We start from the raw sequence: 21,273 nt of genomic DNA, 5'->3' as shown, positions 1-21,273 counted from the left end.
GCTGAGTATAAGCATCCAACGTCAGCGCTAAGAGCAGTCACTGCAGGACGGCAGGCCCATCCTCAGACAGCTCCGTCTTCTAACCAAATCCTCACCTGGACAGATGGTTTAACAGTCACAGCATTTCGGGCCCTCACCCCACGACTCCAGCTTTGCCTCGAGAGAAGAGCTCAACCTGACCTAAGACCCGAACGTCAACTCAAGAAGGCAGATTGTTGGTCGGCAGAATTGTTGGAGAGTTGCATTCTGAGACTAGGCAGTATTTGCGAAGAGAGTCAGGCATTGAACCAACGGTTTACTACTCTGGGGAATAGCTGCCTCCTATGCAAAGAAGCGTTTTCTAATTAGAGGGGGACCACTTGGGAGGAGGCTGATGGGGAAAGCATCTGGCAGAGTCTGTGCCACGGAAAAGTAACAGTCTCTGGAATCAGCTGAGTCTAGCCCAGATCCTGACGGTGTCCCTGGCTGCCATGCTAGGCAGCGTGTTTACTTCCCTGAGTCTCAGTCTCCTCACTGCGAGGTGAATCCATAACATCCATCCCATCGAGTGGTTCAGGAGCATTTAAGTAATAGGTCAACATAGGGGGTTTCTGCTTCTGGTAACGGTCAACTACACCCCCATCACGTCAACCTCTTTCAGATAAGGAACGCTGTGGCCTGTGAAGCAGGACTGAAGCCAATTAAGAGACGGTCCCAGAAGGAAGTCAATTTTGAGATTATGCAGGTGTTAGCAGCTTCTGGCAGGAACGAGCTCTCTGCAGGAGGCCCCTTTTGTCTTGTCACTAAACTTAAACCAGCCACCCCCATGCTCTGCTTATCTCAGACCCAAGCACACCTTTCAAATCTCTTGGTCACACAAAGCCTTGCCTAATCTGTTGGTTCTTCCCGTAGATCAAGGAAGTAAAAATGAAGAATAAGTAATTAACAGATGACCAGATCTTTTCCTCAGCTTCCCCTTTCAGGAATCTTGTGAACAAACTGTGAACAAGACAGCATCTAAAGAAAGAGCCAAGGAGTCGACAGCCTGCACACAGTGGGGGATGGCGATGAGTCTGATCTCCTACCTCCACGATTTAACTGAGATTACGTCCCCTCTCTCCCTTTAAAAACGTTCGTGGCCGGGCAGAATCTTCGGAGTTGGTTTTGGGGACACCCAGCCCACCTTCTCCCCAGATTGCTGGCTTTCTGATTAGAAGCAATATTTCCCATTTCTACCAAAACTTACCTTTTGAACATTGAGTTTTGAGCAGCAAGCAGCTGGACCTGAGTTCCGTAACACAGGTATTATATCCTCGGGGAGGGGAGGACATCTATTACTTCCTCCCTAAGATAGTGGCAATTGAAACCTACATACCTGAGCTCCTACTGAGGTTTCCTTCTTTTTTTCCCATCCACTGTGTTCAGAACCTTTTCTTCCCACTTGCTGTGTCCATTCCCGGAGCAGGCACCCCTGGGTATGGCAGAGCTATCTGTTACACAGGTTATGGGTTAACTGTGTCCCCCAAAGATATGTTCAAGCTCTAGTCCCCGTGACTGGGACCCTATTGGAAACAGGGTCTTTGCAGATGTGATCAAGCTAGGATGAGGCTCTACTGGAGGAGGGTGGACGCTGACTCAGTGACCGGTGCCCTGATGAGAAGAGAAGATGGAGGCACACGTGACAGTGGAATGTAGGGCTTGCCATCCTCCATGGGAAGCTGGAAAAGGCAGTAGGGACCTTGCCCCCCTCCTTCAGAGGGAGCTTGGCCCTGCTGCCCCTGGGACTTTGGACTTCTGGCCTCCAGACTGAGAGGGACCATCTCCTGCTGTTTTAAGCCCCCCGTCGGGTGTTCCGTCAGGGCAGCCACAGGAAAGAACACAGTGCTGGCTGTGTGGCAGGTTGGGCCCCGGAGATGCCCAACGTCCAGGTTCAGTCTGGAGGCACCCTGGTGTGACTCGTATACTGCTGGACGGTCCAGGGCTTCCCGGCTTCACCCCTTGGCCCTTCCTGCAGAATGGTGGAGGGCACGATTTGCTGGGCCAGAAACCCCCCTTTACAGCTGGAGCCGCCTTGCAAAGGCCAAAGCAAACAATGTCTCTAAGACTTGTATAAAATCGAGCCCTTGTTGGGTGTCTCTGATCTGATGGCATCTACCCCAGTCCTTGCCTTTGTAGACCCACATCAGCGCCACATGCAGAGGCCAAAGCCCACCTGGCTGAGCCCAAGGTCTGCAAACCACCACAGTCGAAACACCTGCTTGCCCCACCTAGGAGCCCACGGCTAACCTGAGTCCACAGCCGGCCCGAGTCCACAGCCTGGCAGCCCCAATTTTGACACATGAAGGCACAATTGTTACACATGATTTAAACCCTCAAATTCCATTTAAAAATTTCTTAGTATGTCCAGGCAATGCACAAAATGTTGTGAGTTTGACAAAGATCAATAAATATACCGTCTCCTATGTCTGAGACAGAAACATAAATCAACGGAAACAGCACATGGCGATGTGCCCTGTAATCCATGTAGTTACAAACTCCTCCAAGATCCCTGAGGTCAGGAGACACTAACAGAATAGTGAATATATAAATTGAAAATGAGATATTAATTTGTTGTATTTTGTCTATAAAGCTTTTGTCTATAAAGCTCACTGTCCCGTTTTCCCCAGTGTCCAGGTCAATTCCCTCTCTGTCCCCCGCCCGAGTCCCGGACACTGTCCCTTTCTGTCCCCGGGATCCAGGTCACTCTCCCCTATGTTCCTAGGGGTCCAGGTCACTCTCCTGAGCGATACCCCACGCCCCCAGCCCTGGGAGTTGCGGGGGAGGAAGGCAGGGACGCCCACTAGCCCCCAGTCCTCCGAGCTGCCATTTATGAGCGCCCGTCACATAGGAAGAACTAAAACATCCCTCTCGCAGCAGCTCGGCGGGGAAAACAACGCTGGCGGCTACTCGTAATTCCCTTATATTTAACACCACGGAATCTCGCGAGATTTGAACTTGTTACCGGGCACTGGAGATATCGCGAGATGGCAGGGTGCCTGCCGCTTCCGGACACAGCAGGCATCGCGACAAGTGGAGATAACGCGAGAGGACAGCAGAGGACTTCTTGACCTATCCGGGCGGGGCGGGGAAGACGAAAAGGTGGTGGTGAGGCTGGGCCTTTCCGGGGGCGATGTCGTCTGCATTCTCAGTCAGCAAGTTCCCCGTCAGCATCCCCGCCGTGATCACGGTAAGTTGCTGCCTCCTTGACAGTTCGGTCGCTGTCGGCAGGGGCCTCTCCAAATTTCCCAGCGTCCGCCGGGGAGGCCGGCGGCGCCGGACGGGAGGCGTGCGTGGGGGGGTGCAGGGTCGGGGCCAGTATCTGGGTGGGCGGGGCGGGGCGGGGGAGGGTGCCGGGGCGTGACGGGGAGGGGCCGGGGCGTGGCGGGGGTCCGGGGCGTGGGGGCGGGACGAGGTGGGAGGACCTTCAGGGCAGGCGGGATGCTGAGGTGCGGGGCGGTCGGGGGTAGGGGGTTTGCGGGGAGAGCTGGGACCTCGTGGCGGCGGGGAGCGGGGAGGTGGGCCGTCCTGGGCTGGGATGGGGGGTCCGGGTGGCGTGGACCCGCTGTGGGCAGAGTGGCGGGGCGCGGGCCGCTCCGCCAGCACCCGTGCCCCCGGGGGACCTGAGCCTCAAGGAGGGGGTCCGAGTACAGGGGTGCGGACGAGCCCACCTCTGGAGTTGAGCAGACATGCGGTCGCAGCACTATCTGGAGTGCAGGGTGTGTGTCACAAAGGCGGGAGAAAACCACGTCTTGCAAGTTTGGGTGGCCCGGATTTCTGAGGCTTTAATCACTGCTCTAAGGAACTGGTAGCTTTGCCTCTGGGGGCGACCGAGTGCATCCCGACCCAGGCACCACTTTCTCATCTCCCCGCGGAGGAGGGTCTTTAGAATCTCCCAGCCTGAAGTGCAGTTCTGTTCGACAAGTAGGAAAGCCTTCAGTCCTGTGTGGGGGCAGCCAGGCACGGCCGGGTGACAGTCCCTGGACGTGGGTGCAGTGGGGGTCCCTGTCCCCCCTGCCCGTGTCCTGTGAGGCCTGGGGCGCTCAGGACGTGCTCAGAGGGGAGGCAGCGTGCAGCCTGGTCCAGTGCAGGGGGACCCTGAGGGGTTTCTGCTGTGTGTCCTCCAGCAGACGGACTGGACGGAGCCCTGGCTCGTGGGGCTGGCTGCCTTCCACGTGCTCTGCGCGCTGCTCACCTGCTTCTCATCGCGGAGCTATAAGCTGCAGGTGGGGCATTTCCTGTGCCTGGGTGAGTACAGTTCCGCGGTGAGTACTTCCAGTGCCTGGGTGAGTACGGCTGTGTGCTGCGGCAGCGCGTGTGCGCGTTCTCTCTGTAGCCCCAGTGATATGTGAATGTACTTGTAAGGCCTCCCAACGCTCCTGTCTTGTGTTCTACTTTGATTGCAGGCCGCTCCCATATTTCACTTGTGGGTACTGTAAAGATAAGGTACATTTTGGATATTGGATTTGAAAGGCGTCTCAAGCACCTGTTGTGTTCCTGGGAGGGTGCTGAATACCAGTTACACAAACGAGAGCTGGGTTTGCCGAAACGCTGAGTCTGTACAAGAGGCTCCTCTGGGGGCTTAGCTGCTCTGCGTGCTCTGGGAGGGAGTGCAAACCAGGAAGGAAAGCTCTGTGGTGCAAAAATAACACACTGCCCGGGTCAGTTTTGAAGGTAAGATCTACAGGGTTTGGAGAAGGAACAGAGCTGTGTGGAATCATTGAGAAAGATTTCACAGAGGAGATAAAGTTATGGTAGGGGCTGTAAAGAGTGAGTAAAATCTCTTTTTCTTTGGGTAAGGAACAGATGTCTGGCCCAGGCCTGGCATCTGGGGCGGAGGCAACGGGTGAGAGCACAGGGGTGACGGACAGAAAGGGTGGGCCAGGTGTCAGAGGAACCACATTCTGACGCTGACCAGTTAGAAGTATGTTCAGGCAGGAAAGGTGGGCCGGGGCCTCAGAGGCTATGCTGGGCTCTTAATCTTGCGGACGTTGGGAAGATGCTGAAGATCTTGCTTGGTAGTTTAACAAAGTCCAAAAACTCATCTTAACTGTCATTTTTCAGTTGGCCTTGTGCAAGGTGGGAACTCCAAACAAGAGGTTGTCTTAGGACAGGCGCGAAGCAGCAAGCCTGCATCACAGAAATAGTCCTGAGGGTCAGGGATGGATGTTACTTCATTTCTTTACGTGAGAGCCCTAGTAAGGAACGCGAGGGGTGAGCAGGACAGATGGGCCCCTGAGCCTCGTAGAGCTGGTGGGGCCCCAGCATCCACTGGGTAACCACAGCCCTGCTGCGCATCATGGCAGGAGAGGCAGGAGCACCGTGAAACCCTTGGAGGGGGCCGCACTTAAGTCACTGCCCTGACAGGTAAACTGAGGGGGGAAGGATGCGGGGGAACCAGCCAGGCAGCAGGCGTTCGAGGGCCGGAAGGGACACTCCAAGCCCTGGGAATAATGTGTGCAAAGGCCCTGAGGCAGGAAGCACAAAAAAGGTGATGGCCTCAGCCACAGAGCCTCATGCAAGGAGCCCATACTTGAACAGCTTTGTGAACCTGGGAGCTACGTTTGGGTTTGTTGTTTTCAAGGACGAACAGAGGGTGACTGTTTTAGCGTGGGGCTGATAGATGCTGGTCTAAGTGCGTTTACACATCTGATGGCGCATTTAATTCTCACACCTGCAGAAGATTGGGATGTTATTTGCTGCAGTTTTACAAATGAAGCACAGACTGGTTCACTGCTCCCCAGCTCCTGAGTGGGGCGCGTGGTCGATGCATCACGTTGCCCTCCGGGGAGGTGGGCCCCCCGTGCTCAGGCCTCTCTTTTCCTCTACCGTCTCCTTTCTTTTGCTTCCTTGATGTGCGTCTCCGGGTCCAGTCGTCGAGGGAGTGGTCAAGGACTGCTCCCCCCATTTTACCCCAGGAACCGGAGGGTGTGCACATTTTTACAAGGCTGAGGCTCCTGGTGGCCGTCCTCCCCATCCTCCACCCCCTCCAGGCCCTGAGCAGCACGTGGTGCTGGGCCAGCCCGCGGTCCTCCCGCCCTGGGTGGGCCCCCTCCCCACGCCCCCAGCGCTCCCCGCGCTCCAGGTGGGACTGTGAGGGCGGCCAGGGCCGTCCCCTCGGCTCCTGTCCCCTCAGGTCGGTGCTCCCTCCGTGTCTTTGCCGCCAGCACCACTGGGGGATCCAGGCAGCCGGAGGGTGGAGGCAGGTGGCCTTCAGCTCCGGTCTCAGGGCCCTCGGGTGCCACTGCCGGCCTTGCACCCGACGGTGACCTGCGGGGCAGGGAGGTCGGCAGACGGCGCAGTGCGGCCACGGTGGCGTCGGGGCAGGAAGCCTGGTCCCCGCGGCGCTGCCCCGCTGAGGGCTGGCCTGGTCTGACCGAGACCACCGGCCTCGTGTGTCACCTTGGGTTTCCTTTCTGTGTAATGTTCCCTCACGTTATGTGTGAAATAGAAGTTACGTCTCATCCAGCGTGGCGTTGTTCTGTCACGTTTACGTTACGCAGCACGTTGTGAAGGATGTGTAAGGCGGTGGCGGTGGGCTGGTCCCCTGACTTCTCACGTGGGCTTGCTCTCTTCTCAGTGACCTTAGTCTACTGCGCGGAGTACATCAATGAAGCGGCGGCAGTGAACTGGAGGTGAGCGGCCCGGGCACGCGGACCCTGCGTGACACCGTCCCCGTCAGCGGCAGAGCACACCGGGAGGCCCCCAGCCTCCTTCACGATGAGCCTTGGACGGTGACCACCGTCCGGTCTCCTCGGTCACCGTGGGCCCTGGAGGCCCCCCCCCACCCCAAAACAGAAGCGCTCTAGTCCGTGACGGGGAGACTGAGATCCACCCACGATTTACTTGGTCCTGAAAACGCTGGTTCCCCGGTTTCCGGGACACCGGCCATTCTGTCCTCACCCGCGTGTCCTTTCCTGCTCACACACCCGGGCAAGCCACTCCGTGTCCAGTGAGCGCTGTAGAGTTGACCCTTCCCCTGGGCCCCCCTTCCAGAGCCGCCCCCAGGCCTTCTCCTCCCTCGGGGGCCGCAGCTTCTCCTTCTGGACCTCGCAGGTCAGGCAGGAACCCTCGGGAGGCTGGAACGAGTGGGGAGGGGAGCGCCGCCGTCCCCCTGTGTCCCCGCAACCCGGGGGACGACGTGACCCGATCAGCACCCCGCCTCCCGGCTCTGCCTTCGGCACCCGGACCGCACGGGCCTCAGAGCAGAGTGACAGCCGTGCCCCGGCCGCTGTGCCCTCCTGGCGGCTTCAGGCCCCTGTCGTTCGGTCAGGAGCCCGCCCTCGGCCCCCCGCACGACCCGGCCCCCGCTTTGTCTCTTCCGCTTCTAATTAAGACGCACATGCTGAGCACCCCTCGCTGGGCTCTGTTCACTGTGGCCCCAGGGCGATGACTGTCGCTGAGTCAGTGACGTAAAGGTCACGTCCTGCGCCGCCACCGAGCGGGACGCTGGGGGCAGCCTGGCCCGGCCACGCCGTGTCCCCCTCTCCGGGGGCTCGGCCTGAGCTTGCATGGGGGCCGCAATGCCCCTGGAGGGCCTGGGGGTCGTCCCCCACGGGGTTAGGAGGGTCGCCTCGTAAAGGGACTGAGGTCGCCATCGTGTGCAGGCGGGGCTGTGCGCCCACCTCGTCCTCCTGTGTGGAGGGGCTCCTGAGACAGAGTATCACGAGAACGCCGTGTTGTGACGCCCCGTAATCTTTAAATCTTTCTTGAAACAGGTTGTTCTCGAAATACCAGTATTTCGACTCGAGGGGCATGTTCATCTCCATAGTGTTCTCGGCGCCCCTGCTGCTCAACGCCCTGGCCATCGTGGTACGTGCGTGACAGAGCTCCAGGCCTCCGTCCTCCCCACACGGCGCGTGTCCACTTCTGACGGCGTCTCTGCACGGTTCTTCCCAGGTCCTGTGGGTGCGCAAGACCCTGACCGAGATGACCGAGCTGAGGACCCTGCAGGAGAGGCGGAGGGCGAGGAGCAGACCCAAGGAGGAGTGACGGCTCGGAGCCGGCCCTGCGTGAGCATCCTTCAGACCCCGTCCGCTCCTGGAACGCACCTAGACCAGCTTCTAGGACAGAGTTTACCGCACGTCCACCAGGGCCCTCGCCGGGCCTGCAGGGGCTCCCGTCTCTCCAGTTAAGTTGTAAGCAGACGGAGCCGCGCACGCCGCCACGCGTCCACAGCACTCCTGCGACCGTGTGAGCTACCAGACGTCCATCCACGTGGGGACGGTGACTGAGTGAGGGACAGTGCCATCCACGCGTGGGCACCTCCGTCACCCCATCACCCGTCACCCCCATCAACCCCCATCACCTCCATCACCCCTATCATCCCCGTCACCTCCTATCACCTCCATCACCTCCATCACCCCCCGTCGCCCCCCGTCACCTCCATCACCCCACATCACCTCCATCACCCCCCGTCACCTCCATCACCCCCCGTCACCTCCATCACCCTCCATCACCTCCATCACCCCCTGTCACCTCCCATCACCCTTATCACCCCCATCATCTCCTATCACCTCCATCACCCCTGTCACCTCCATCACCCGTCACCTCCATCACCCTGTGTCACCCCGTGTCACCTCCATCACCCCCGTCACCTCCCATCACCCCGTCATCCCCATCACCTCCGTCACCCTGTCATCCCCGTCAACCCCCATCACCCCCATCATCTCCTATCACCTCCATCACCCCTGTCACCTCCATCACCCCCGTCACCTCCGTCACCCCGTGTCACCTCGTGTCACCCTGGTTTGCACAGCGGTGGCCTCTCCGTGTGGTGCTGCCACAGGACAGAACACGAGGGGCTGCCTTGCCTTTCATCCAGTTAGAGATGTGATGACACTCGGAGGCCCCGGGTCGGGATCCACGGAAGCAGTGGCTGGATGAGTCCCTTGAGTTGTTTTCTGGAAGGAAAGTTACAAGTAAACACAGTCAACATTCTGTCAACACCTGTTTCAACTAACAGATTTTTTTTATGGCAAATACAAAGATTGATTATATTCCTATGTTCCACCTTCTTTTTACCCTTTGGGTGTCCTGGGACGTGACGCTGTTGGTTTATCGGAGCAGGTGCACTATTTCCCTGTGATGTCTGCTCTGTAAACCAGCGTCTGTGCAGGACGCTCGTGGTCTTGTCACACGTGGAGCTGCAGCTGGAGGGTGACAGGTGAGCAGAGCCCCTGTCTGAACACACAGTGTTCCGTAAAGAGGCTGCTGTTGGCTCCTGATTCGGGTTTAAGAAAATACTTTGTGAACAGTTACCATAATTTTCACAAGATAAGTGAAATACATTCTTCAGATTTCAAAAAGAAAAGAAAATCTGTTCATATGAAAGCTTTTATATTTAGAAGCTCAAAAGGTGACACTTTGACAGATTATGAAATTAAATCTTGAAATCCAGATATATAAAGTTTTTCTAGGTAGTTGTAAACTCTCAGTAGAGAAATTATTTCCTGAATTTTGACATTAGTTGTAGAAGTGAGTAGGTAGAACTTCCTAGATAAAGCTACTGGAGATCTTATCCTGAAATTTTTTCCAGTCCCTCCTTGATGTCTTAAACTTCTGTATTGAATGTTTTAAAAATCGGCTTAAAAAACAGCATCTCATGTGAAGTCAGATTTTAAATTTCTTGTACCTGGCAGCATGCCTCATTGTGCATTTCTGGAAATTTCCACTTCAGGGTGTCTAATGGTCTCATGGCTTCAGAAGAGTCCACTGCATCCCGAGTGATTTCCTCGGAGAGCAGGGCCGAGCTGGCCGGTTCCCTGTGAGCGCGGTGCCCTGGGAGCACGGGTATGGTGGGAGGGGCTGAGGGCGGGAGGCTGGTCCCCTCCAGCTGTGCGGTTGGGCCAGGGCCCAGGGGACAGAATGCATGGATAGGAACATCCTGGCCTCGGCCACACAAGCCAAGGAGGTTCTGGGGCATTTTCACTGTCCATAATTATTTGGGCTCTCTTAATATGGGACTGTCTGACTGGATCTCAGTTTTCCTGTGACAGTAGTGTAATAACATTGTTAACTTTGCATAAATTTGGCGTTAATGGCATATCAACCTAAAGACATGATGTGGGCCTTTTTGTTCACTGGCGTGTGCAATTTTTTTGGAACAGTTTTATTTTCACAAACAGACTATTTTTTAACTTTTTAGTAAGTTCACATTCAGTGGCTAATTCAGTGTTAACAAATATTTCTCTGTCCTCCTGCTTGGGGAAATCCTACAAGCCAGAAGTGTCCCCAGAGGGTTTGGGGTGTATGAGCCTTGCTGCGTGGGGCTTGACAGGAGGGGTTCACAGGGGGCCTCCTGGTCCGTTGAAGGAAAGCATATCCCCATTCCTGGTTTCCTGCGGTCCCTTCTCACCCCAAAGCTTTAGCAAAAGGGGGTGGATTTGGAGCCAGAGAAGGATGCCCGGTGACGTTGTTTGGGCATCTGATGGAAGTTTGTGTAAGTAAATGAAACAGACCACAAAACATTTACACATCAGCTAACATCTACATGAAATAAATAAGCAAAACTGTAAAGATGACAGTGTGTTTGTGACTGTTTTGAACTAACTGCATGTCACTTGGCTGTCACCTTCTGCCGGCATCCTTACAATCTCAGCAGGCGTCCATGAAGGGATGTCAGGGCCACGGTCTCTTCCTGACGGGTTCGCTTGCTGAGAATTGTGGTGTAAACCGCAGAAAATAGAAGGTGTTACCGTGAAGTTAATCAAGATAAACTTTTTGCTCTTTAAATTGTGCTCTGCAAGTTGTTACTGACGTCATAGTTATCAAACCAAAATAGTAAATTCAGTTTATGTGAAATCAGATTTGAGTGTTAAAGTTACATGCATTTCATAGTAAAAGTTGCAAAGTTGAAAAAAGTTGTAAATTCAGACAATTTATATTTTGACAGTATAAACATTTATCCAAGAATCTCTCAAGACATACTTGGTATGTAATTCAAAGGTCTAAAGTTTTGAAATACATTGAGTAGAAATTGGTGGGATTCTGTTCCCTTTCCTGCAGCGTAGCATCCAGCCTCAGTCATCACCTCACTTCCTTTTGTAGCTGATCGCCTGCTTAGGTTGGGCTAGTGACCAGGGGACCTATCTCCGCAGCCAAGGGGTGTGTGTGTGTGACAGATGCAGAGCGTCCTCTGTTTACTCCCTGGAGTCTCCGTCTGGAGCAGAATAACTGACACTGAAAACGGTCAGAGATTGGAAGTTCAGGTGCAGACAGGATGGGTTTCTGTGTTTGCAGAGCTGTCACATCCGCACCCTGGGGTCTCCACACCGTCCTGGGAGTTTTAATAGCCCTGTTCCACAGCAAATTAAAATACACAATTATATTCCAGAACAGGAGCCACAGAATATTGTTGTGGAGTTCCACGCATTAGTGCACGTGATTGTAACGATTAACGTGTTCATGAAAAACTTCTCGGGAGTCACGTGTGTGTGTGTGACGTGGGTGCAGGGAGGGTGCTTCCCGTGCTAAGTCTCGGCCCCGCGGAGGCGCCCTGGGAGTAGCTCCTTTTGTAAGATCCCATCTCCTGCACGAAGAGTTCCCAGGGTCCCAGGGGTTTGCTTAGAAGTGTACAGCGTCGCTCCCTGGGAGACAAGACCCCGGTGGGAAGGGGTCTGCCTCGCGTATTTAATAAGATCGCTGTAAGGACCAAAGCATCCGACACGTGTCAGATCTCCCTGCACTGCTCTTGCTGGGCTGGTGGTAACACGGGGTTTATCTAACGTCAGAATCGCCTGGAGCCCCTGGGAGCTGTGAAGCCTCAGCTCTCCCCAGGCGCCCAGCAGGAGGACGCGGACAGGTGACCACAGGGCCAGGAGGCTTCTCTGGGCAGCTCGCAGGCGGAGCCCGACCTCCGCCGGTTCCACCGCGCTATTAATCCGTTTCTCAGCCTCCGCTCGTGTTGGCACATGCGACCCCCAGGGGGCGCTAACGCACCGTGTCACCGCCCGAGGCTGAGTCCAGGCCAGGCGGCCTTGCCTCTAGGAGTGTGACGTCTGCTGTCTGGGCTGAGGGCGCCGAGCGGGCCCAGGGGCTCTGAGTCCCTTTCTTCACGCGAACTAGGTTAACAGCGTCCAGACTACGTCGTGGCCCACGCACACGTGCACACAGGCACACGCAGGCGTCTGGAGGTCAGGAACTCGCCCTCCTGTGACACGAGGGGACACCGCCCGGCCGTAGCAGCCCGGCCCCCGTCCCTCCCGGTCAGTCAATAAGCACATTTGCTCGTGAACTGTCTTCTAGTTTCAAGGCTGCTCTGCAGACAGATTGAGCCAAGGAAAGGGGTGCCGTGGCTGCTACAGGGGAGCCTGTGGTCACCGCCCAGTAGCCCCCGAGGATGTGGCAGCAGCAAGTTCACCCCTCACCGCGCAGCCGGGCCCCGAGGCTGCGAACGCGGGCTCCAGGTCTGCCGGGTCCCGGGGCCCCGCGGTGGTGGGTGTGAGCGGGAAGCTGATGGAGTCCCGGGCGTCTGCCTGGCCTGAGGGCCCAACCCTCCGTCCTCAGGTGGAGGGGGGGCCCGCCTCCCCCCCGAGTCCCTGCGTCCGTCACAGGCCGGCGCTGAGTCCAGCACGACCGGCCTCAGAGTCCCAGAGCATCAGATGGGGGCTTCGTCCCTGAATCCCCAGCTCTGAGCGCCCGCTCTGCCCCTGAGTGGGACCAGCCTGCTGTCTGCTTCCGTCTCGGCAGCTGTTTACACGTGTTCTGCCTGACCTTGGATGCCTGTGTCGTCACGACACAGCAGGGACAGACCCTCTGGAAACGCGGCCTCACGTGGGGGCGGCAGGATGGCCGGCAGTCCCGGGTCCCACGAGTTGCTTTTAAACGTGTTGCAGCAAACGGATGCTTCTGTTTCCACAGTTAACATTTACGTTTATGTTTCAAAGTACAGTTCTCAGTCTAGAGATGTCAACATGTTTTCCCTACATTTTCTACAGTAAAACTAGAAGGAAGGCTAATAACTGGAATGGAATCTACGTGGATTGCAAGCAACAGTGAAGGCCGAGATACTCGGTACCTGTGACGTCCACCGGGGGCGCTGGGCATCCAACCTGAACCGTGGTTTCCTGAGACGAGCAGGAATTCAGGGAGCGGGTCCCAGAGCGCAGGCCCGGCCCGCTGTTCTAGCTGGTGAGAGAAGCTGAGGTCGTGGGCTCGGGGCTGCAGACCCGCCAACTCCCCGTCGTCTTAGTTGCCCAGGAGTTTTCACAGCAGTGACAGGCCAGGTGATTTATGACCAACCCGAAAAGAGAAGATGTGATCCGGAATTTTCCCAAGATTCAGCCTCAAAAACAATAAGAAGGTAAAGGTTGGTTTGGTTGTTTGTGTCACAATAAAAGGGCTAGAACTTCGGAGTTTACATGTAAATTGATGTAGGAAACAAGCCAAACTGCAATTTTAGGAGAAGACAAAGCTTTTCCATGAGAACACATGAAAGGTTAGCTTGTCTTTGCTTTTTTTCACTTATTGGCTTGCCTGTGTTTTTTTGCTTGTTTCAGAGTCTTTGTTGAAAACATCAGCACTTTTAAGAAGACATCTTCATCTATTGCTCAGGCGGCTGGCGCTCCCCAGCCCTTGAAGACGGCCCACCGTTTCTGGAAGCTCCTGGCCGTACCACTGCAGCCTCTCCTTCAGGACCCTCGGCGGGTCCACGCCGGTGTCTCAGGGGGACCCGCAGAGCTCAGAGTGGGGACCGCTCTGCCACGTCAGCAGAGCTGCCCGCTGGCCCAGCCCCCTCGGGCCTCGGGGCCTGTCTGCCCGTCACCAGGGACATGCTGGGGGCTCCCGGGACATCACCTGCCTCCGCAACCAGACCCCACCCACAGGCCTTGGTCCTCGAAAGCCTCCGCTGTCCCGCCCGGGGCTCCCTACTTTGTCCTAACCAAGGACGGCCCCCCGCGAGGCCGCCCCCCCAAGAGGGGCACACCCCGTCTCAGGAGCCGCTTGGTCTCAGACCCGTCAGTTCCCTCCTCGGACGGTCCGGCTGCCCTAAGATCATCTCCCTTCAAATACCGGCCTGCTCTGGGAGCGCCGTCACATCGTTGGAATGCCGCCTCCACCCCCGTGGGCCCTTCGCCCCCGGCCTCGCTCTCACGCCAGGCACTAAATTCCGCCACCTCGCCGCCTCGGGGCCTCAGCAGCTGGACTACAGGCCTTTACAGTTTTCCCATCCACTTCCTCTCAAGTCCCGGCTGGAGACACACGTACCCAAGCCTCCAGGGCGAAGCGTCAGAGACCCAGGACGGCGCCGGCCCGGAGGAGAGGATGCGGTAGAGGCTTGTGCCCTGAGCCGTCCCGGGGGCAGTGGTGCCCTTCTCCAAGCAGCTCAGCTGACACGCAGCTCTCACTTGTGCTGCAACGGTTGTGGAGAATTTTGCAGAGAAATTACAGGAAATAATTCAAGTTTTAGCAACTGTCTTAGTTTTCTCTGCAGAACAAACACCGCAGTGTAACCGCTGAAAACAGGGCCGGGCTCTCCTCTCAGGTCTCAAGGCTGAAGTCGCAGCCCGGCTGTGCCTCGTCCGGGCCATGGGGTCCCCTGCCGAGTGCACGGGGCTGTCAGCAGATTCTGGGTCCCCGGCCTCACCTGCTGCCTCCTCAGGTCTCCCTGGGGACTCTCCTGATGAGGTCAGGCCGCCCCGGGGTATCCCCCAGATGGATCAGGACCCTTCCTTGGTTCTGCAAACCCCTTCGCAGGCCCAGGCAGCCTCATCCCGAGGGCGGTGGGCTGGCCCGGGGAAGGGGTCTGGGGACGGGTCAGGTCCCCCGCCACTGACCCTCCTTCGATTCAAGTGGAAATCATAACTGTCATTGTATTTGGCTTGCTTTTCAGAAAATTAAATGGCAGTTTTTGGAAACGTTTCTGACTTCAAGGTTTACGTGCCCTGTGGTTTAGGAGCGTAGCTAGCATTTTTAGCGCATTTCTGCCAAGTTCAACTCTGAAGAAGAAATCCCACTTACAGTCAAGTAAGCCATGGCTTGCAGTAGAACAGCTGTAGGGAAACACGGTGTGCCCTGTAGGTAATGTTTCTTTCCTTGCATCTCCTAACTGTGGCGGCCTGGAGGAGGCAGGCTCCCGTGCAGCGCCCGTGCCTGAGCCGGGCACCCACAGTGCCTGCTACTCCCCTGAAGCCCAGATGCTCAAGGCCCCGCGTCCAGGAAGGGGCAGAACCAGGGGCTCCTGGCTGAGGACGCTTCTGGGCGGGGTGTTGCCTGTGTCTGTAAGAAGGTGGATGCTGGCGAGAAGGGGTGCTGAGGGGTCTCGGGCGGGAGAAGCAGCGTCAGGGAAGAGGCCACATGAGGAGGCCTGGGGGGCGGTTCACCCACAAGTCTGCACGACCCCAGCCGAGGGCGCCCCGCGGCACCAGGCTCGTTGCAGGCGTCCCCTCGTGAGGAGCCCGAGGCCAGAACGCTGTCCACCCTGAGTCGGGGGTGTGGCCAGGGCTGACCCGTGGCCTAGGAGCTCTGGGACGGTCCCCACGAGGAGAAATGAGGCGCCAGCCCCATTTCCTGCCGGCACAGTTGTTGCTGCCCTCGGGTCGGGCCGCTACGTGGCTGTCCCGCCTCCATGGACACCTCACGGAGGCCCCCGGGGGCACTGCCTCGGGCCACCCATGCAGGGTCCCAGAGGGCGTTAACAGCCCAGGTTCTGGCTCATTTGTGAACTGGCTCTGCACCCCACAGGCACTAAGTCTGCATCTTCCAATGGCATCTCTTCACTTCGCCTTGTTTTACATCATTTTGCATGAAATCCCTTTAACAACCAGCAAAGCCTTTCCTTGCACATCCAGAAAAAGTCTCACCATCAAAGGCTCATGGGGGGAAGCTCCGGACCTTGGGACCTGAGGGGGTCTCAGGCCCCCGGTGACGTTCCTCTTGCTGTTCTCATCCTGCTTGCCTACAAGTCCGTGGAGAGTCCAGCAGGCCTGGCACACGGCAGACCCCAAAATGCTTCTTGAACTGAGAAAAGCGTTGGTTATTTAGTTCAACCCTGGTTTTCCGTAGATGCTGCCGGGTTCTTTGTTGGGAGCAGTTTGAAGGGAACAGAACCGGCTCACGTGGTCCCTTGGTACCAGATGGAGGGGGTAGTGGACCCCTGAGAAGCTAAACGCACTGCAGTCCCAGGGCCAGAGCGTAACCAGGTGTTAAATCTGGACTCTGCAGAGTCATCTTTTCATGTCAGCCCACGGCAGGGGGGCTGCAGAATTCCATCACAGCCTCTCGAAAGGAAAACAGGCCCGTAAGTTCCATTTGTCAACCCCCTTTAAAAACCACGTCTGTTAAGCGGCCCGAACGTGCTGTCATGTGGCATTAATTTAGAGCATCGAGCTCTGTAATTGACCTGCGCTTTATCACACGGCCTGACAACGGCCACCCCCCTGAGCTGCAAATATTTTAGAATCCATTCCAGAAAATCACTCCCCAGATTCTGGTTACAACTGCTATTGATTTGATTGCATCACCGGAGTAAACAGAATAGTCTGAATACTTCATAAGTTTCCCATGGTTTGGTATCACAGGAACCCCTAATTGGGCTTGTAGCAGGAAAGGCTGGTAAGAAGCAGTGTTGGGAAACTGTCCTCTCTGCGGACGGTTCCCCAGAAGACGCAGATCTCCTGGGAGTGCACGGTCCGTCAGGATGGCCACCAGTCGGGATCAGAGACGCCTCTAGGCCCCGGGGGGCCGGTTGTGCAGGATGACGCCCCGGGTGCAGAGTCTGGCCTTTGCGGGAGGGGGTCAAGTCACTCCCCTGGACCGTCTTGCGATCCTGATCTAGAGGAAGAAGGCCCGGCCCCCCACTGCCGATGCTGGTCCTGAAGCCGGGCTGTCACTCACGGTGACCTCGCCTGGACTCGCAGAAGATCCCAGGGCCCCAGCCAGGCGGGGAGCTGCATTTCAGCCCCACCAGAGCCCTCGTGTGGGCCTGAGGAAGGGCACCGGCCACGCTGCCCCTTGGGGGTCCTTGGGGTCCCTGCAGCCTTGGGGTGTTCGCACCACCTCCAAGGGCTTCCCTCCCCCCTCACCTGCCCCGGGTCAGCTCAGCCATCTCTCCTGGCTTTCGGTCCACCAGATGTCAAGGGCTCTGCACTTCTGATTTTTAGAGAACATCCTGTCCTTTGATTAGAGTGAAATTTCGTGCATTCCTGACCCAATTATTCCTGCCCCCCACCACGTTGGCATCTTTCAAGGAAGGCCCTGGCACTCAGGCCGCATGTGATTCCTTCCCCTGGAGAATGTGAGCTGGACTTAGTGAAGGGCTTCCAGTGATAAGGACATGGCAGAGCTATGGGGTCACTTCCAAGACTGTGAACATTTCCTGCTCTGGGGGAACAAGCCGCCAGGTTGGAGAGGCCAGTGTAGCGGGAAACCAAGGACGACCCCTGACCCGCCATCCTCGAGGAACTGAGTCCTGAGAGCGGTTGCTGGCATGACCAGTGACTGTAGTCCCTGCTGCCCTGTGGCTGCAGCCGAGGACCCACTGAGCCTGGACCCTGAGCACAGAGACGTGGTCAAGGCAGTAACTCCCAGGACAGTGCAGACTGCAGACGGGGGTCACCAAGGCCCCCAGGGAGACACCTTCTTGTCTCAGGGCCCCTGCAGACCCCACAGCGACGACCTGCACCGTCCACCCTTGGCTTCTCTGCCACCAGCTCGTCCGTGGCCAGCACCGCCACCCGTGACAGTGGCCTCGATGTCTGGCACGTGGCAGCCACTCCCACACGTGGAGGAGGGCTGGCGGCCCATGGGGGAGGGCGGTGGCACCAACATCCTGGGGTTTGACGCTGGTTTTGGCTGTGCAGCCTCTTCTTTCTAAAACGGCCTAAAGTCTACCAACTATGAGTAAACTTCCTGTTTTGTTTTTACTTTACATTTTTTGAAAGGACCCAAGTTATGAAGACATATGACTTTAGCGTGCTGCCATGTCCCCACACCGTCCCAGCAGAGCCAGGGCCACTGCCCTTGTCACTCACAGCTCCTTGGCCAGGGGCAAGCCGTGCCCTGTCCCTCCCGGGGCCGGTCCAGGAGGGGGACCCAGCGCCGTCCAGTGTCCGCCCCCTACTTCCCTGGAGGGTCGAGTGTGTCTGGGTGTGGCGGGAAGAGATGAGCTCGGATGTGACACCCCGATTCTGTATCTCAGCTCTGTTTGCTTTTTTTTAAGTTTTGGTAAAGCACTCAACCTCTCTGAGTCTCAGTTTCAGTTGGAAAAAGGTATGGCTGATACCTACCCACTGTGTTGTGGCAAAAATTAGGGAAAATCATGGAAAACAGACTTTTATTTGGGTTCCAGAGTATTGACATGACTTAACAAATGCTAGCACGTTATTTTGGTTTTAACCATCTCTTTAAATGCTTACATATTATCTATCTAACCAGATAATAATTTCCATGAAGGTATGGACTAGATCATACAAAAAAATCAAATAAAAAATGCTATTAGTTATTTTAAGATTCAGGGCTTGTGTCGTTATTTCCATGTCCTCCCCAGGCACCTGGAGTAGTGTCCAGTAAATAGTTACTAAAGAAGTAAAGTGATTCTTCCAATTTGTTTTCTGGATAGTTCTACAGAAGCATGAAGTCTACAGCAAAAAAATGTTTGCATTGAACTATAAATTCAAAAGGGTATTTTAGCAAATGCAATGGCATGAAAATTGGAAAAAATGATTTTTTTCTACCGAGACAGACATGCTTGGCACTAAAGCCCGTATTTTGGGAATACAAAACGGCCACGGTATTGACTCCCATAACAACTGTGTGGGTTTTGAGACCTCGAGATTGCACCTTAAGATATGTGTTACTTCGATCGTCTGCAGGTGTGTTGTACTTAATTCATTAAAGATGCATTTCAGAGTCATTTTGAAAATATTACCTCATCGATGTGAGCAAAGGGTTGCCGGGAAGTGTCATGAACCCACCCGGTCGGTAAGACTCAAGCGTCACCTGTGGTTTCCTCAGGTTCCCCCGAGACCCAGGCGGACTGGCCTTCTGAGTAAGACCAGCCGTCAGCTCATCTGTGACCACCTATTTCTCAAGTAACTGGTCCCCCATCTCAGCTCTGAGTCCCTCCTTTTTTACTCTTTTTTTTTTTTTGCCAAATCTCTATTAGAAAAGAATACCACAGTTATAGTTTGTAAATCTGTATTTGTGAATACATAAATATTTTATTCTATTTGGCTGTAATTTTCATATAGAGAAAAATATTCTAAATACTTAAATTGGAATTATGTTTTGATATTTCTAAGGGATGAATTGGCAGGCAAACTGGAGAATTTCACTTTTCTCAAGCTTAACTTTTCCGAGACAGATGCGAGCACGGGGAGGTGGCTCAGGAAGCAGTGACTCCTTTGCAAAAGGAAAAAGCGATTATTCTAAAAAACTAGAATGCCATCTCTGTGAAAAATTTTGGACCAAATTATCTCCTGCACTTCCAGGATCTAGCTGAAATCTGCTCTACAAATAGAAATGTCTTAATGTTTTTAAAAATTATAAATAAAATGCAAATACTGTTGCACTTCTAATTGTTACTAATCATTCACGCTCAGTGTGAATTTGTTTCACATCAACGCTGAGAGCTCTAGGGCCTGGGAAAGGTTCCTACCGTCTGGAGCAGCGTGTTTCTTTGCTGTGAAGTTAATGCAAAGTTAAGCCCTTCGGTCCATTCTCCTGTGCTGTACTGAGTGTCTGGGAGGACAGCCCCACGCCTATGAGCTGCCCTAACCAACTACCCACGGTCCTGCTGTCTTCACACTAGGAGGCTCTGTCCTGGCTCCGCACCTGGGGGAGGGACCTGCAGGGTCAGTGAGGAGCTGGGGGTGCGCCTGGGAGTGCTGGTGTCTGTCTGCCTGGTCTCATCAGCCGGAGTCACACGCACCTGAGCCCACCTGGCAGCAGGGCTGGGGGGTGGGGGGGGCATCCCCGAGAAGGCGCGGGCCGACCCTGCCCCATGCAGCGCTGAGCACAGTGACGCAGGTAAACGTGTGTCCTCGTGTCACAGATTCATAGTGAGTGAAACACGCACTGCGTGTACAAGTGCTTGTCACCTGAGCCAGGTGACTTTTCTCTTGGCAAAATCATACTTGTAAAATATATATTATAAAAATATACAAATATATACATGTATATGTGAACTGAAAAAAATGCACAGCCTAAAAGTTGAGAATGATGTTTATTTGGAGGACAAAACTGAGGACTTAAGCCCAGGACGCAGCCTCTCAGAGAGCTCTGAGGGACCGCTCACAAGAGGTCGGGGGGAGCCGGGATCTACAGGGGTTTTTGCCACAAAGATCAGGTAGTTGGAACATCGAAAAATTACTGTTAATTAAAGAAAACCAGACATCCCAAGTTAAAGAATTTAGTGCTTTTCTATGTATGGGAAGATGCAAGAGTCTGGGCTCACTGGAATCGTTCCTTTGATCCGCACCTCAGCTCTCTGGGGCCAGTGTCCTGTGCTTTCCCTCCTGAGTGCCCTCAGGGGGCAGCGTCTTCAGGGGGTGGCTGCAGTGGCTGAGGGCGTGGCAGTGGCATCCTCAGGGCTCACCGTCTGGGCGGCTGTAATGGCGGATGGCTGGATGGCTGCAGCGTCCTTTGCTTACTGATACGGCAGCAACATTTTTCATTCACAAATATAATGGTCAACATTTCCCAGTTATAATTATCTTTAAAACTGCAAGGACCTGGTGTAACATTTTGATATTGTGATCTATAGTAAGAAATACATATTTGGTCAAAGTCCCACTCCTGAAACCCTTTGAACTTCCTGTGAGGAGAGCCTTGGGTGTCTTTTGTTACGTGAGTGAGGTGATGTTTGAAAAGCCCCCGAGGATGGGGGCTGGGAGCCAGGGATTTCCCCCCCCCCCCGCCCCCGTCGGTCCCACCCCTGACCTCTGGGAGGTTGAGTTCAATCACTGACTCAAGTTGGGCACCTTGCCGAGGCCCCTGGAGCACGACCTGGAGGCCCAGTGGGCAGTGGAGGAAGGGCAGTCGTACAGGACTGAGCCCTTCAGCTTGGGGTCGGAGGCCATCTCCAGGCAGACAGTGTCAGGGCTGAGTCGAACCGTAGGGCACCCAGTGGGCCTCGGAGCCTTGCTTGGTGTGAGGAAGAGGCCCAGCCCTCGGAATTTGATGTCCGAATTGGAAGTAGAAGCTAAACTTGTTGTACTTCATCTAGTTCTACATGCATTCCCTCAGAAATCACCCTTGCGTGGTCATTGGGTCAGAGCTGCCTGGAGACGCTGGCCCAGAGAGTGGACAGAGCAGGCT

At 55.4% G+C, this 21,273-nt stretch overlaps 1 protein-coding gene and 1 long non-coding RNA gene across 3 annotated transcripts; one reads left to right on the top strand and one right to left on the bottom strand.

Annotated features, from left to right (window-relative positions):
- The first annotated feature begins 3,073 nt into the window (after nucleotides 1-3,073).
- Nucleotides 3,074-8,292, top strand: LOC309663116 (transmembrane protein 18). Of its 2 annotated transcripts, none has more exons than XM_082466537.1 (5): nucleotides 3,074-3,205; nucleotides 4,146-4,263; nucleotides 6,596-6,650; nucleotides 7,734-7,827; nucleotides 7,915-8,292. In XM_082466537.1, exons 1-5 carry the CDS (start codon nucleotides 3,149-3,151, stop codon nucleotides 8,005-8,007), a joined length of 417 nt encoding a protein of 138 aa, XP_082322663.1. In that variant the 5' UTR covers nucleotides 3,074-3,148; the 3' UTR covers nucleotides 8,008-8,292. The 2 variants fall into 2 exon arrangements, with proteins under 2 accessions (XP_082322663.1, XP_082322662.1); XM_082466536.1 differs by having other exon boundaries at nucleotides 4,143-4,263.
- Nucleotides 8,293-8,299: 7 nt separating this feature from the next.
- On the bottom strand, nucleotides 8,300-8,809 carry LOC309663119. The gene is made up of 3 exons (XR_014265117.1): nucleotides 8,613-8,809; nucleotides 8,456-8,493; nucleotides 8,300-8,369 (listed from the first exon to the last, which is right to left on the bottom strand). It is a non-coding gene; the product is annotated as an uncharacterized lncRNA (long non-coding RNA).
- Nucleotides 8,810-21,273: the final 12,464 nt, after the last annotated feature.

Source organism: Balaenoptera physalus, assembly GCF_965194825.1.
Source record: "Balaenoptera physalus genome assembly, chromosome: 6".
NCBI classification, from domain to species: domain Eukaryota; kingdom Metazoa; phylum Chordata; class Mammalia; order Artiodactyla; family Balaenopteridae; genus Balaenoptera; species Balaenoptera physalus.
The sequence above is the reverse complement of the archived record's forward strand: the minus strand, read 5'-3'. Positions and strand labels throughout refer to the sequence as shown.